The sequence below is a fragment of the Centrocercus urophasianus genome, unplaced genomic scaffold (genome assembly GCF_019232065.1).
Source record: "Centrocercus urophasianus isolate 14NV4802_14NV808 unplaced genomic scaffold, USGS_Curo_1.0 seq_16, whole genome shotgun sequence".
NCBI lineage: Eukaryota > Metazoa > Chordata > Aves > Galliformes > Phasianidae > Centrocercus > Centrocercus urophasianus.
Window position 1 is genome coordinate 42418596 of NW_024884711.1, and position 12185 is coordinate 42430780.

Sequence of the window (12185 nt, forward strand, 5' to 3'; positions counted from 1 at the left end):
ATATCTTATGGAATCATGGAATCACAGAATTGCTTGAGTTGGAAGCGACCCTTACAAGTCATCTCATCCAACTCCCCTGCAATGCACAGGGAAAACACAGCTCCATCAGTGCCCCATTCAGCCTGACCTTGAGTGTCTCCAAGTACAAAGCATCCACCAGCTCTCCGGGCAACCTGCACCAGTGCCTCACCAACCTTACTGCAAAGAACCTATGCCCTATATCCAGACTAACTCTCCTGTTTTACTTTGAAATCTTTTCCCCTTGTCCTATCACAACAGACCCTGCTAAAGACTCAGTAACCTTCAGAGCTTCCTACAGTCAGCTCTGGGACATGAAAACTGTAACAAGAACCTGAGTAATTATTCACGTACAGCAAATCCAGCTCAGTGGCAGAACACATGTAGTTACCAGAGGACTGTATACTCCAGCAAGTAACTGTTGATGTTTATGTTCCTCCTTGCAGACAGCTATGGATTTCCCAAAATTACAGTGCCTGGAAGCTATTGGCATCCTTTCTGGGCAACAGTTTGCATCCAGTAACTGGCATCCTTCCTGTGCAGAGAAGCCAAGAAGTAAATGATCGTGAAAGCTGAAATGTTTATATCCTACCTCTGCTCAAGGGGAGAACCAAGCACACTGCAGTGCTTGCCGAAAGCAAGTGTGCCATACCACCCAGCAGCACCTGTTTCCTATGTGAAGATAACAGGAGGCTGCAGTCGGCAGAGCTGTCAGGCTGACAGCCTGTGGATATGCTGAATTCACTCTTTCTGAAAAGCCTTCAACAATCTGGCTAAAATGGGAGGGAAATAAATAGGCTTGATATAGGGAAACAAATGGTGGATTCTCGTGACAATCATTTATGATCCTGGTTCTCCCCTCACAAATGAATGTAAATCCTTGTAGTACTGACAAAACCAGAGAATTTATCTTTCTGCATGCTCAGCATGCGAAGAAATGTCACCAAATACATCAGGAAAATCCCCCTGTTTCCTTAATATGAGGTGGGAAAATAAATACCATTAGCAGATGATGGCACCTATGATGTTTTTAAGGTGTGAGAGTCGTAGGATTTTTTGAGTTGGAAGGGACCCTTAATGGCCACCTAGTCCAACCCCCTGCAATGAACAGACACACACAGCTCCATCAGGTGCTCAGAGCCCCATCCCCTGACCTTGGGTGTCTCCCACTTCTCTAGGCAACCTGTGATAGTGTCTCACCAAACTTAACATAAAAAAACCTTTTCCCTATATCCAGTCTAAATCTCCCCTTTTTTAGTTTGAAACCATTTTCCCTTGTCCTATCACAACAGAACCTGCTAACGAGTCTGTCCCTTCCTTACAGCCCCTTTAGATGGTGGAAATCCTCTCTCTTGTCTCCCTGGATCCTTCTCCAAGTCAAAACAGCATTTCTGCACTACTCCTTCTAAGACTGATCCAGAACATTTTAAGTGTTTGAACTCCAGGCCTGGAGGAGCAGGGCACATCCTATCTAACACTGTGATTCTTGCTGGCCCGAGATCTTTTCCCACACTGGGCAGCATGCTGCCCATAATAAAGCATTGATTCATTAGTCCAAAGGTTCAGTCTTAAAATTAGCTTAAGTGGGAGAAGTTGGCAAAAAGATGGACTGCCAAAGTTAATTTAGCTTGTTATCAATTCAGTAGTCTTAAATAGGCAGTGAAAGTGCTTCATAAGTGTTCATTGTTCAGAGTTCAAGCTAATACCCTCTGCTAAATTGCATTTTGAAGTTTAATCACACGCTACTCTATGTTTCTTTTGGTAATTGGGATCTCTCCACAGCATAATATGAAGAACTCAAACTAATGGGCTCCTCTGATGGAAGCTTACATTTTGGAAGTTTGCCTCAAGGCACAGCACGCTTTGAGAGGGTGCCTGAAACACCCTGGTCCTTTCTCCCTAACAAGGCAGTAATGTTTTCATCATTAAGAAAGCCTCATCTTAATCAGTCAATAGTGAAAGAAAAACAGTCATTCTTACAGATGCCACTATTTCCAATTCTGTTCTTCTGGACCACTGGACCATCTTGAAGCAAAGTGATCTCAAGCCCCCCTCCCCCCTCCCCCCCCCCCGCCTCATGCACATACACACGCTTGCTGTCTCCCCTGGCACAAAAACTGACTGCTGTTCATTTTGTCCAAAATGCTAAATGTTAGCATTTTCCTTACCAAAGGCAGAAACAGCAAGAAATGCTCATTTCTGGGCAGAGCGTCGCTCCGGGGAGGGACAGGGATCCTGGGAAATGGCACCCAGTAGGCTGTGACTGACGCGTGGTCCCCAGTCTGGGCTCGTGGCCAAATGCATGTTGACAAGTCTGCTACGCCTGATATCAGCTCATTCGATGCCAGGCTTTGCTTTTTTATTTTCCTCTTTCTTTCCTCCATCAGCTCCCTGTGTTTTCCGGAACCTCAGGCACTATGCTGCAGACAAATGTACGTCCCGAGCACCATGCATGCTGGCTGAGCTTCCTAAAACCTTTATGGACACCATGACTGCTATCTTCACATCAGCAGAGATCTGACATTGAGCCTTGCTCTGCCTTGTCAGACTGAAACAAAGTAGATACAGATGCCATTCTATGCATCAACAAAGACAGAGGTGCTTTATATCTGTGATTTACAGCTCGTTGTTTGTTTGGTTGGTTTGTTTTCCTAATGGGTTTGCTGCTATTCTTCCTAAGGTGGTAAACACAGAATTATTCTGTTTATTTTATTGCTAAAAACCCCTAAATTGAGTTTTCAAGGAATGAAAAGCAAAACATGAAGTTTAAAAAAAGAGAAAACCAGTCAAATGGTGTATCTAATAATAGCGAAAAAACACTGCTGTCTCACTTGATCAGAAAAACACTGTCCCAAATAAACCTGAGAAGCAGACCACTGCAAGATTTACTGTGTGCACACTCTCCTGTAGTACAAACTGGGGAGTCATCAACTGACTTCGAAGGTATTTCATCCAGCGGCACTAAAAGGGAATTTGTCCCATGGATTGGAACTGCAAACAGCCCGAATATAAACACTGCTTGAAAGGGCAGTACGGTTCCATGCAATAAAGTATATTTCCTGCAGTAAAAGGCTGGAATTAATGCACCCTGTCAAATAAATGCATGACTTCATCTTTGATTTGTAGATGTTAGAATTACTAGGAGAGTAAAACATCGTCACAAATACTTTTGTATCAAAATCTTTATGTGCTGGCATTTTTAGGGCAATTATAGATAATTTCAGCCACACTGATGTCAACCTGGAATAATTCAACTGACTGTTACAGAATTGCACCTGTTTTAGTTACTGGTCCATAATGGACAGAAATGGTACAGTTCAAAATCCACTGACTGCAAAAGAAACAGATGTTGGTCCAGATGTGCATGGTGAACTCTCTGTTACCTGAGATATTTAATTCTTCCCTCCATCTCACAAATGATATATCACAGCTAAAATAAACTCGCAAGCTCTGTGCAGGAATTATTGCTTGAAGTCCTTGACTCTGCGTTATGAGAAAGCTAAAACTTGATGATCCCAGTGGTCCCCACTGACCTCGAAATTATTAATCTCTTACTGGTAGAAACACGGAAAAAAGCCATCAGAAACTGCTTCACCTTGTCAAATGAAATTGAATTAAGTCAGTAACGCTGAAAAAATTATGGGGAAGAAGAGAAGAAAAGTTCAGGGTTCAGGGCAACATGGGAGCTGTACCACTAAATAGAAACTGTGGTCACACACAGCTCTGTCACTGGCATGTACGGAGGCAGATATTTATCAAAAGCCTGGCAAACTGATTTTCCAGGGAGATGAGTTTGGTAAAGCCCAAACAAATATGTGAAGGAGAGAACTGCCAATTGATAAAAAACATCAACGTGACTGAGAAAGCAGGGAGTTTTGTGGAGCAATGAATATTCATTGGGCAGTGTGCATCCCTTGGGTTCTCTGTGCAGATGCAGGCTCAGTCCTCTTGGAAATCATAAGAAAGATGCTGTTGTGCCATTGAAGGGTCATGGGGAAAAAGGGGCCTACAGGAAAGATGGAGAGAGACCACTTACTGGAGAGTGTAGTGATAGGACAAGGGGTAATGGCTTGAAACTAAATGAAGATAGGTTTAGAATAAATATTGGGAACATATACTTTACTAGGAAAGTGGTGAGATGCTGGCACAGGAGAAGCTGTGTGTGTCCCATTCCTGGAGGTACTCAAGGCTAGTTTGGACGGGGCTCTGGGCAACCTGGTTTGGTGGGAGATGTCCCTGCCCATGACAGGGGTTGCAACTGGATGTGCTTTAAGGTCCCTGCCAACCCAAACCACTCTGTGATTCTGTGATTCTAAAATTCTAACAGCACCTTGAGGAAGAGCAGGTGGGAAACAGGGAAACACTGGGAGGCAATGGAGAAAGCATCCCCTGCCTGCAGTCATACTCCCTGCCAAGTCCTGGGAAGGTGAGATAAGTAGGCAATAACTCTCTGCCATTTAAGGATTTCCACACCCACAGAGAAGCCTCAGAAATGGGAAGGCACGGAATCTTTGCACGCTCAGATGGAACAAACCAGCCGTGGTGGGAGCTGCGATCTGGCTGCTGTGAACCGCGTTGTGCGTGCCTGGTGTCGAGGAATGGGCAAGAAGCTGCAACATGCTCCGTCCCAGCAGCAGGCAGAAAGCACTTTCCCTATGACCCAATTAGCCACTCCATTGGAACAAATCAATAATGGCATTTTCTGGAGACAAGCAGGCAAGTGCTGCTGGCTCGGCACTGCGCTGCATGGTGAAGTACGGAGGTGTTATCTCTGCGGAAAGCAGCATCCATGCCTGGCTTTAAAACTGCAGAGGGGACAAATGTGGCCAAGAGCCAGTAGTTACTGCAGCATCATAGATTTTCTTCTCTGTAGCATGCCACAGATAGATCAAGTCAGCAGTTTGATTAAGGCAACATATGCAGCAATTTAATTTAAGAAAGGGGAGAAGGCAGTAACAGCTGTACTGGGCTGACTCAAACAACAAACAAAGTTTAGAGCAATTTTCTGATGTTGTGCGAATGACGTTTGCTGAAGGGGGACCTCATCAATGCAGGAAATGATCCAAACTTTGCAGAAAGACATACATTCACTTAGGGGTTAGAAATAGAAATAACGCTGAGTTCAATGGTGAAAGTGTAGGACATTACTTTGGGAAGTAAGCTAGGATGTCAGCCCAAAATCACTCATCTGGAACCTCTTTTTAGTCTGTCGTGCTTGTTTGGTTTTTTTTTTTGAACCACAAACTGATGTCTCTGTGATAAAGGCATACATCTGGGCTATAGCTGTGGGCTAAGCAATAACAAGGCAGGAAGTCTTACTTGTCTAATGTAAATGGCATGGACTCCTCTGAAGTCTGAAGCTTTTAATGCAATTAAACTGCAGGTAAGTTCTGGTAGGAATCCCTGTATCAGGCTGATTGTACACTGAATTGTTCCATCACTTTACTGTATCCCCAAATCACAGAATTATAGAATACTCCAAGTTGGAAGAGATGCTTAAGGATCACTGACTGCAACTCCTGGCTTCACACAGGTTCACCCAAAAATCAGACCATACGTTTGAGAAACAGATCCTTACTCCTTCAGGGAATGAAAACTGATGTGTGTATGAAAAGGTTTTTTATAAGCAGTTACAAGAAAATCTATGGAAGCTTAAGAAAGCAATTTCTAAGTTTTAATCATCAGCAATGCTAAAATAAGAGCCCAAAAGAACATTGAGAAGATGCAACCAGAGAGCTACTGTGGTTGCTGCTGAGCTCCTGGGAGCTGTTCTCCTGCTAGGACAACCCATATTTCATAGAATCAGAGAATCCTGAAGGTTAGAAAAGACCACTGTGATCATGTAGTCCAACTACATGCCACCCCACCATGCCCACTGACCACGTCCCTCAGTGCCACATCTCCATGGTTACCTCCAGGGATGGTAACCCCACCACGTCCCTGGCAGCCTGTGCACTCAGTGCATTGCCATTCTTTCAGAGTTTTTCCTAATATTCAACCTGAACCTCCTCTGGCACAACTTAAGGCTACCTCTCATCCTATTTAGAATTACATATCTCAAAGAAGAGGGAAAAATGGAAGACCATTTTCATGTAATAGAAGGCAATCTGGACACCAACTGTGTCCAAAGCATGAGTGGGACAAGGAGTGGGGATGGATAAAGCACTAAACAAAAAAGTTGCAGTGACTGGCATGAACACATGTGGCAACACCAGGAAGACTAATAAAGCAAGTTCAAGGCGATCCTTCCTGAGTCTCACCCTCTTCTGCCAGCTTCTTGCACCTGCGCTGACTGCTATTGCTCATCTTTTCTTTCTGATCCTGTCACCATGCGTGGGCTGCAGGCATGTGTCTCCAGGCTCTGTGAGCAGGCAGAGCATCTCGCTTACATCTCAGCAATCAAAGGAGATTTAGAAGCTATCAGGTGGGCTTGCTCCTTCAGAGCCCTCTCGGTGACAGTGCCACACAAGTGCAGCTTTCAGGATGACGGCTGCTGCCAGTGTAAGCTTTGGTAATAGAAATGGCAGCTGAAATTTAAACTGAGACATTTCTAAGGGTTTCTCGTCATCTGAAATTTTAAACTGCTGTGTAACACTGTAAGGCACAGTTCTCTTAGCCAGGATGGCTTACTTCAGAGCAGTTTTGTGAATTCCCCAGAGAGCCCAGCATTGGTACAGGAGCTATAAGCTGAACTGATCACAGAATCATGGAATCACAAAATCTTAGAATGGCTTAGGTTGGAAGGGACCTTAAAAATTATTGAGCTCCAGCCTGCCTGCTGTGGGCTGGTTGCCAACCACATCAGGCTGTCCAGGGCCCCATTAACCTGGCCTTGAGCACCTCCAGGGATGTGGCAATCATCACCCTACAATATCTCATTGGGATTCACAGCTTTGTGATTCTGCCTGAGACCAACCTCTCTATAGCCTCTTAGTCATGATGGATGAGTCTGGAGTGATGTGAGCACACAATGACCAGAATATGGCCCAGGACCTTCAGCTGACAGAGGAAGTATGAAGGGCATGTAAGAACTCTGTAGATTCACTTAGCCGTGTGCTTGAGAGGCATGCAGTGCATGTAACCTCTTTATACATTACTTTTTGTCTTTTCTCCCATGCAATTGCACCAAAATCGACATGCATTTGAAGAAAGGCAACATTGCCAAAGGGCTGCCAAATTCCAGGTCAGCCCTTAACTATGAAATGAAGCAGGGTACATTTTCTCCTCCCAAACAGTATATATAAATGCACATTCTCTTTGCACATGCTAAAATATTTAAATATGCAAAAATATGGATTATAATTAGGGGAAAGTTAGAATAGATTTGAATGTTTAACATACCCTTGGTAGATCTTGTTTCAATTCTGCATGATGTCCTCTACACAAAAAGATACTTGACCATAATTGTGCCCTTTCAGTGTAATTACGTAATTTTTGCTTTTTTTCACGTTGCTCTTCCTTTGTGAGCTCTGCTGTGGTTTTCAAGACCACCCTGGAGAAAGGAGGTGAGGGCCACTGCAGAGATGAGGCTCACAGGACTGAGGCTCCCAACAGACAGCAGGGAATTTTAACCCTCTGTGCCTCACAAGGCTGCCCTTGACACAAAGTTTAACATATCATAACGCCTGCAGCGCGACACCCAAGGAACTGAGGCTTAAACAGCTGTAATCACAGAATCACAGAATCACTTGAGTTGGAAGAGACCTTTAAAGGTCATCTAGTCCCAGCCCCCTACAATGAACAGGAACATCAACAACTCAATCAGGTTGCTCAGAAACCAGTCCAAATAATTTATTCTGTGGGAATATATGTGTTGATCAAGGGATTTTTTGTTGGGTAAGAGATCATATGTCTTTGGAATGGGCATCACCAGAAATGACAGTTCTTTGTATGACTCAGGATGTCTTTTCCCACAGCCCTTATTCTTATTGAGACACTACAGCTATGCAACTTTATTAGTGTTTTGTAGGAATGCAAATACAAAGCTCATCATGCAGTTATCTTGTCCACTGCTGAGCTTCTTCCAATTTTTATTTACTTATCGTGCCAATGTATTTTGAGCCTTCAAGTTGGAATTCTCTCACATGCACATATTTTCCCCTTTAGGAATTTGACAAAAGTGAGTTCTGGATATCTGAACACGCTTCGTATTGGACCCATTTCAGCAGTAGACCATTAATGCCTCAAAGGCTGACCCATCTATTTACGTCTTTGCAGTGGGGAACAGCAATGACCTACAGCTGCCGCTTATCGAAGCCTGCAAAACACTAACAAAAAAGCTATTCAGTGTACTTCTCAACTCCTTTCCTCTATTTCACATATGTGTTAGCAGTGAACTACACTACTTCCCTACAGTTCATCTATTCTGTGGCAATGTGACAATATTAACCTAATATTTATTGAAAATTTTGCAAACAGACGCAGTGTGGAAACTGAGTATTTGGGCTTGCTTCTTCTAATGAACTTCTCATTTTGTTTCACCCTGAATCCTTGGTGTTTATATTGCATCTGATAGTTTGAAGAAGTTTTGTTACTATCTTCAGCTCAGTTTTTATTTACAATGCTCCATCGCATTAAAATACTTCTCATATATCAATTATTTCCCTCATATCTCCAATAGATCTTACTAAAGCTCACATTTACTTGTCGTACAGCATAAAATGGATTTCCACTTGCCTAACCTGCTAACACACATGCCAGCACCTACATGGACACACTGTGCAGCAAAATAGAAATCCACATTTCTCTATTTTTCAAGTACCATAAGCTGTAAAATTCCCAAACCCTCCATGCTTCATGCTACTGTTTGCTAGCAACTGTGAACAGTGCTCTTTATCCTGAGGAACGGGGAATATAGTTCTGAAACATATACACATACATATGCATACAGAAATGCACTTCCAGGCCTCCTGGGCACTCATGTGCAAAGTTTTAACAAACTTTTAATCTGCATTCTGAAGGAAGAAGCTAAGAATTTTTAAGACTGTGATCCTTTGTCATGCACAGTGGGTATAGCAGAAAGGTGAGCATAAAAAATTCCCCCTCAAAAAAGAAAAAGTCTCCAGAATTAAACTCATTTATACAATACTACACATTTATACTGCTTAGTATTGGCAGGTTGTCTGATATTAAGGCAGTCTACTATATTCAAACTTCACTTTTCAAGTTACTGTGCTTGTAAGTTTAACATACACAAGGTTGGGAGTAGCAAAAGTCTTCAGAGAGAAAACAGATACTATCCCTAGTCAGCCTTATGCCCAAAATGTTTTCACATATTCCTGTTTTATGTTCAGCTAAAAGAGGGAAGCAATGGACAGGACCTCCCTAGCGCTTTATCACCGAGCACACAATTGCCCCACAAAAAGCCCAAACAATATAGCAACTGTGCCTCCAAAACAGCCCATTTCCAGAAATACATTTTTTAAAATGAGATGAACTATTCCCTAAAAGTGTTTGACAAAATTTCTCACCTCTTTTCTTGCAATCTAAATATCTGTTCAGACAATGGGGCAATTTTCTGACTCCTTGCCCTTCCAGCTCCCCATGGGCTGGTCAATGCCTAAGACCAGCCAGTGAGCAGAAGCACTGAAAAGACTTCCACAATGAAAAGTAATGGTTAACAGCTAATTTGTGTCTATCTCCCTCACACTGAGTCATTCCTCAAAGGACTTTTTTTAGGACAGCCCTTCTCTAAGGACTCTTTTTCTTCAGATCTTGCTTTTACTCAACTAGGAGATAGAGGATCCCTCCTGACAACTCAATCCACTGGCATTAGAGGATGCTGGATCAAGGCTGAAGGGAATGGAAAACATTAACTATTAGGTACATGGAGCCAAGAGCCGCAGTTGTTAAGAAGGGAAATAAAGATGTTTCCCACTTTTCACCAGTAATTCAAAGCACACAGAATTTTTCAGCCATTACTACTGAGTGCCCTTGGGAATGAATAATACAGTCTGGAATGCCACAGCAAAGAATAGGCAAATAACTTTTTTTCCTGTCTAAATGCATACAGTCACATATATTCTCACTTTCTCTGTCACATCAGCACCTACCTAGTTTTATTTAAGAGAACTACCCACCCATGCTGTCACACAAATTTAACCAAGCTATTCCCCGGTAAAGCGCACTGAGAAAAATCCCTATCATTGACAACTTAAGACTCATTCTGTACCATTCCCATGATTCAGTTGAAAGGAAAAAACAGGATCCTGTGTGAGAAATGGTTTAATTGCTCTTGTTAGAAGAATTAGCCTAGACAACCACAAAGAACACAAAGAAAGGGAATGTCTCTTTTTGGAGACCGACTTTGCTCTTGGATATGCAGGTGTAACTTATTCTGAAGTTACTAACATATCAAAGGCAGGATAAGGCCATTACACATTTGCATCATGAGCAATGGATCCACAGCAAGGATAGGAACTAAGGAAATATCTTAGTAAGATGCAACTAAAAAAACACTTTCACTGCCTACCTGCTCCATTTCTGTAAACGTGCTCTGCTCCTCATCTTCCTCCTCGATATCAGACTCTCCCACAGCAATAGGAACACAAATTGACAGGTCAGGATTGGTCATGAAGTCATCGTTGTCTGTAATTCCTAGGTGCTTCTCCACATTTTTATTCATCCCATCCTCAGTGTGGTTCTCTTTGTGATGCTCCATGTCTTTGCCAAGCTCAGCAGTTAGGTGACTGTTGACACAATTGTTAAGGGCACCTGTATTCTGGGCAGCAAGTTTCATCATTGCCTTCTTTTCAGCTGTTGTCTTGGGATGCCGGAGGACACTGCAGCAAAAATCCCACGTTGTGTGTTTCACATACTGAAGACCCCTGTTGATCCGAGCAAAGGCAAGCTGCAGGTTGTTCATCTCTCCATCCTCATCTGGTGCCGAAAGGTTGTCAGCACTGAAAGAGCTGAGCAGCAAGGCAAGGAACAAGTTGAGCACCTGAAACAAAGTTAAGAGCAAATCAGTGACCCTGAAAAGTGGAGGGCAAATGTTTGGTTGTGGACGAGGGAGGGTTTGAGTCTTTTCTGTGCTTCAGTAACATTACCAGTGTTTGTGGAAATACCTCTAATTACAGGTAGTTTCAGTAGAAATGAAGCTCTCCAGACTTATCCAAAAACATTAATTTCAGGTGGAGAAGTTTGGCATGGGCAATTAAACACATTGATATTCTCTTTCCCTGTCTATTATCCAAAAAGATAAAAAAGGTAATGCTCAGAAACAGAATACAGGATGAAATTTTCACTGGAAGGAATCTAATGTAAATATTCTCCTAACTGGTGGTATCATGAATGTCCTTTCATTGCTAATATTACATGTCGGAGAAAATTGCTAATAGCAACAATTACTGACATCCAGAAAAGTACTGCTTACATGCACAAAAATTATAGGAAGAACGTTCTCAGGACTCTTGATTTTTACTCACAGTGAATATTATTTCTATATCACAGTGATATAATGGTACACATATGCATGGCACTTCACCCTAATAACATATTTGGAAAATGTTTTAAACATTTTATGTATTTTCATGGATACTTGATTTGAATAGCCTCTTGGCCTTGAAGAAAACCTCTTGCAACTGTGAATTAACACCTAAGAGAACATACAGTTTCAAAACATTTGCCCTGCAGACAAAAAGAAGCCAACACACCCAGAATTAATGTGGCTGAAACTGAAAAATGCTCATTCTGCAAGCAGGCTTGGTCATGGAAATGCTGCAACTGAGCGATTCGGATTGGATATAAGGAAAAAGATTTTTTACCGTAAGGACAGTGAGCTGGCACTGGTTGCCCAGAGAGGTGGTGGATGTTTTGTCCTTGGAGACATCCAAGGTTAGGCTGGATGGGACTCTGAGCACCTGATGGAGCCCCTGTTCATTCCAGAGAAGTTGGACCACATGGCCTTTAAGGGTGCCTTCTAACTCTATGACAATTCTATGACTCTACAATCAGTAAAATACCATCTGAAGATATCCACACATGTATGGTAAATTGAACCAGAGACCGTAAACTGGCTTCCTCTTGCTCCTGCAACTTCATAACTGCCTACCTCTGCTTGCACTGAGTTCCAAGATTAGATACAACTACACATTTCAGGAACATATTTGATGATTTACAGATCTTTAAGCTTCCCCCCCCCTCCCCCCCCTCCCCTAATAAATACA

The 12185-nt window shown here is 42.6% G+C and overlaps 1 protein-coding gene across 3 annotated transcripts in view; it reads right to left on the reverse strand.

The window, feature by feature from the left end:
• LOC122159464 (sodium channel protein type 5 subunit alpha-like) overlaps nt 1-12185 on the reverse strand; it is a 162837-nt gene that overhangs the window by 54020 nt on the left and 96632 nt on the right. For 2 of the 3 annotated variants that reach the window (XM_042817063.1, XM_042817062.1), the window contains exon 16: nt 10490-10960. In XM_042817063.1, the coding sequence (XP_042672997.1) occupies nt 10490-10960 (471 nt within the window). The remainder of the gene's footprint in view (nt 1-10489; nt 10961-12185) is intronic. The other variant, XM_042817064.1, reaches the window with a different exon arrangement.